The sequence below is a fragment of the Salvelinus sp. IW2-2015 genome, linkage group LG26 (genome assembly GCF_002910315.2).
Source record: "Salvelinus sp. IW2-2015 linkage group LG26, ASM291031v2, whole genome shotgun sequence".
NCBI classification, from domain to species: Eukaryota; Metazoa; Chordata; class Actinopteri; order Salmoniformes; family Salmonidae; genus Salvelinus; species Salvelinus sp. IW2-2015.
In genome coordinates this window covers 350,366-354,711 of record NC_036866.1, presented here as the reverse complement: position 1 = coordinate 354,711, position 4,346 = coordinate 350,366, and the positions used below count along the sequence as shown (strand labels likewise).

Here is a 4,346-nt window from a genome sequence, read left to right as displayed (position 1 = left end):
GTCAAGTCAGCGGAGTGAACCAGTCAGTCGGCGAGTTCAAACTAAGTCAGGAGTCAACCAGTCAGTCGGCGCTAGTCAACCAGTCAGTCGGCGAGTCAACCAGTCAGTCGCGCGAGTCAACCAGTTCAGTCAGCGATGCAGTCGAACCAGTCAGTCAGCGAGTCAACCAGTCAGTTCGCGAGTCAAACTCAGTGCGAGTAACGCGTCAGTCAGATCAACCACTCTGTCGCGAGTCAACCAGTCGGCGAGTCAACCAGTCAGTCGGCGAGTCAACCATCGTCGAGCGAGTCAGACCAGTCAGTCAGCGAGTCAACCAGTCATCGCAGTCAACATCCGTCAGCGAGTCAACCAGTCAGAGGAACATAGTCCAGAGTCAACATCCGTCAGCGAGTCAACCCAGTCGTCAGCGGTTCAACCAGTCAGTCCGAGTCCAACCCAGTCAAGTCAGCGAGTTCAACCCAGTCCAAGTCAGCGAGTCAACGGAGTCGTCAGCGGCAGTCAACCAGCAGCAGCGAGTCAACTTAACTCAGTCAGATGCATCACAAACGTCTTCGAGCCTGAAGGTCAACCAATAGTTCACGAGTCAACCAGTCAGCGCGAGTCAACACTGCGGCGAAGTCAACACGTAGGTCCAGCGACTAACCAGGTTCAAAGTCGGCGAATCGCAACCAGTCATAGCGCGAAGTCAACCAGTCTCGCAAGTCACCAGCAGTCATGTCACCACAGATCCGTTCAGCGAGTCAAACCAGTCAGACAGTCGAGTCACTACTCAGTCAGTAGTCATACGAGCCAAGTCACGGCGAGTCAACCATCCTGTCCAGCGTCAACAGTCCGTCAGCGGGTCAACCAGTTCAGTCTGTAGCTAATCCCAGGAATTGACATTGCATCATACAATAGATCGTCAGTTGGTGATTATCCACAGTCAAAAGATGTCATTTGCATTTATACAGCAGTGCATCAACTGGCTGGTCATTCATGCGTGAATATTTAGGCACACAGTCAGCTCGAGTAAGTGGTTGGTAATTCAATTTGAATCATTTAGTCTACAACAGTCATAGTCAAACTGTGTGTCATTTCATGGTGAATCAGTTTATCTACACAGTCAGTATCCAACTGGTTCGGTATGTTCATGTAGAACTCATATTAGTCTACACAGTCAGGATCAAACTGGTTGTCATGCATAGGTCGAAGTCATTTAGTCTACACATCAGTGGAGTTTTTCAACTGAGAGTTGGTCATTTATGGAAATGCATAGTTTACACAGTCAGAACGAATGAACTCTGGTTTGGTTCCCCTCTCTCGTCCACCTGCCAGGATATTGAAGTATGTTACATCTGGCCCAGGTATCGGTGCACTGAGGAGTGTCACCATTTTGTTGTCGTGACCTTAGGAAGTCATTGTATTAGTGTACACAGAGACCTGTTCATCTTCCACTGTTCCCGCAAGGTCCAACTGTATGTCCTCTAATGTAAACATTTTGGGAAGCCTAGTGGGAAGCCTATTGGGAAGCCTAGTGGGAAGCCTAGTGGGAAGCCTTTTGGGACGCCTAGTGGGAAGCCTAGTGGGAAGCCTATTGGGAAGCCTTTTGGGAAGCCTATTGGGAAGCCTTTTGGGAAGCCTATTGGGAAGCCTAGTGGGAAGCCTAGTGGGAAGCCTATTGGGAAGCCTTTTGGGAAGCCTAGTGGGAAGCCTATTGGGAAGCCTTTTGTGAAGCCTTTTGTGATGCCTATTGGGAAGCCTAGTGGGAAGCCTAGTGGGAAGCCTAGTGGGAAGCCTAGTGGGAAGCCTATGTCTTAATGTTTCATACAGCATAACATCTTCAAGACTGTGACTTATGATTCTATTACTGTTTATGTCTGACCCACCTCTCCCTCTCTCTCTTCTTTACTCCACTCTACTCAGAGATCTTCTTCGGATAGGAGTGACATTGGCAGGCCACCAGAARAAGATTCTAGGCAGCATTCAGGACATGAGACTACAGATGAACCAAACACTGCCTGTCCAGGTCTGAGATGGACCAACCAGAGAGACAGGACAGGAAGGAGAGGAACTGTGCCAGAGAGAGCCAACGGGAAACCCTAGCTGCCTGACCATCTCAGCCAATCAGATGAAGACAAACCTGGCTTGCAGTGCCTCGAAGGGACTAGACGTTGTTGCTTCTTCTTCTGTCTTCCACGCCAATGTTTCCTGTTGTGTTCTACGTTATTAGTCCCACGTTTTGACAAGGTTTAGCTGAATGATTTTTGTAAAAAAAAAAAAAAAACTGTTTCTAAAGAGAAGAAACGGAACCCATAATCCCATGTGTGCCTCACTTGGTCCAGTGTGGGGTGATCGTTTGCATGCGCGCGTGTGTTTTCGTGAGGATGGCTGGGACTCAACCCCTTCCCACCCCACCCATCTCCTTGTATCCTGAACTTGGTCATCCTCCTGTGAAAACCCATCTCCTTGAACCTTGAACCTTGACCCTAACATCTGTCGGACAGCCCCCCTGACAGACATTAAAGTTGGAAGTGGACGAACATTGTTTGAGTTTAAAAATACAGAAAAAAGCTGAAAAAGTGAACAAGCGTTCACACGCAAAAAAATGAAGTGTTTGGACACGATAGATGAAATCCTTCCCATGCTACAACTTGTGTGTGTGTGTGTGTGTGTGTGTGTGTGTGTGTGTGTGTGTGTGTGTGTTATTCCCCATCTTCATATTGAAGGTGTATTATTATAAACAAGGCCACTGAGAAGGACGTGGAGGAGAAGTGTAAAGGGTGAAAGGTCAGAAGATCACCAGAGGTCAAATGAGAGCATCTGAGATGGCCGCAATAGTTTGGCCTAAAAATTCTCTGACAGACCTCTTTCTAAGACGTAGGCGAGAACATTGGCTCATATGCCTCATCAACTGTGTCTGTCCTACTATAATAATTGTTGTCTATTTGTTTTTATCAGCCCTCCATTTAGATTTTCTGTTCCATAGTTATTGGGGTTTGTGTTTCAAGATAGTACTTCCTGTTTGGCTGGTCAGAGTTTAGTACTTCTTGTTGGCTGGTCAGAGCTAAGTACTTCCTGTTGGACTCTTTCTGTGATGTCGGGGAGCTAGGCGAGGACTGTGGCAACATACCGGCCTTTTGTGTGTTGAGTGTGTTTGTGTGTGTGTGTTTATGAATGCGAGAGTGTAACAAGTTACACACACATACTGTACAATGCAGCTTCAGCTATATCCCCACTGTGGAGAATTAGCGCATGAACTGAACAGTGACAAGGAGCAACAATTATATGGGAAACAGTTACGCTTTATTCTGTGGACAAACTGTTCATGTTTTTTATTTTATTGAAATACAAAATGTTTGGAAATATACACTATATGCATCCACAATAGAGCAGACACACGTAACTTTCTTTTTACATTTATCTGGATGTTAAATTAATCCAAAAAACTCGAGTTTAATTTCTCTACTTCCACCCACTGTATTTATTTCTCTCCCCACTTGGACAAACAGGCCATTTGAACTGTGGACTCATTCTAAAGAATGATGAAGAGGATTCCAAGAGGATTCCAAGAGGATTCCAAGAGGATTCCAAGAGGGTTCCAAGAGGGTTCCAAGAGGATTCCAAGAGGATTCCAAGAGGATTCCAAGAGGGTTCCAAGAGGATTCCAAGAGGATTCCAAGAGGATTCCAAGAGGGTTCCAAGAGGGTTCCAAGAGGATTCCGAGAGGATTTCAAGAGGGTTCCGAGAGGATTCCAAGAGGATTCCGAGAGGATTCCGAGAGGATTCCGAGAGGGTTCCGAGAGGATTCCGAGAGGATTCCAAGAGGGTTCCGAGAGGATTCCAAGAGGATTCCAAGAGGATTCCAAAAGGTGTTCCGAGAGGATTCAGTAAATGAATTAATGATTATAAAAACAAAAAAAAGCATATAAAATTGGATATTGTATTTTTGTTGTTGTTCTAAACAGCCTGTACATGTTTTGTAACAAAAATAAGATAAATTACATGAAAACAAAATGAAGTTTGATCAACTGGGAAAATGTTATTGTGAGATTGATCATTTGATTCCAAGTTAAATGAGCAGATAGAGAGAGACTATTTGGAGAGAGCAGATAGAGAGAATGCAGATAGATAGAGAGAGCATATTTATATAGAGAGAAGATTAAGACAGCAGACAAAGAGAGCAGGGAGCAGAGAGAGAGAGAGCAAATAGAGAACAGCGAGAGAGCAGATAGAGAGCAGTTAGATAGAGATCAGGTAGAGAGAGAGCAGATATAGAGAGAGCAGATGGATAGAGAGGGCAGCTAGAGAGAGAGTGGATAGAGAGAGAGAGCAGATAGAAAGATGACAGAACGAGAGAGCAGATAGAG

General features: G+C 45.5%; 1 protein-coding gene across 1 annotated transcript in view; it reads left to right on the top strand.

Moving 5' to 3' along the window:
• LOC111952653 (ephrin type-B receptor 3) overlaps positions 1–3,997 on the top strand; it is a 71,470-nt gene extending 67,473 nt beyond the window's left edge. The window contains 1 exon segment of the mRNA XM_070435369.1: positions 1,903–3,997. Coding sequence (XP_070291470.1) covers positions 1,903–2,011 — 109 coding nt within the window. The 3' untranslated portion in view covers positions 2,012–3,997.
• The last annotated feature ends 349 nt before the right edge of the window (positions 3,998–4,346 follow it).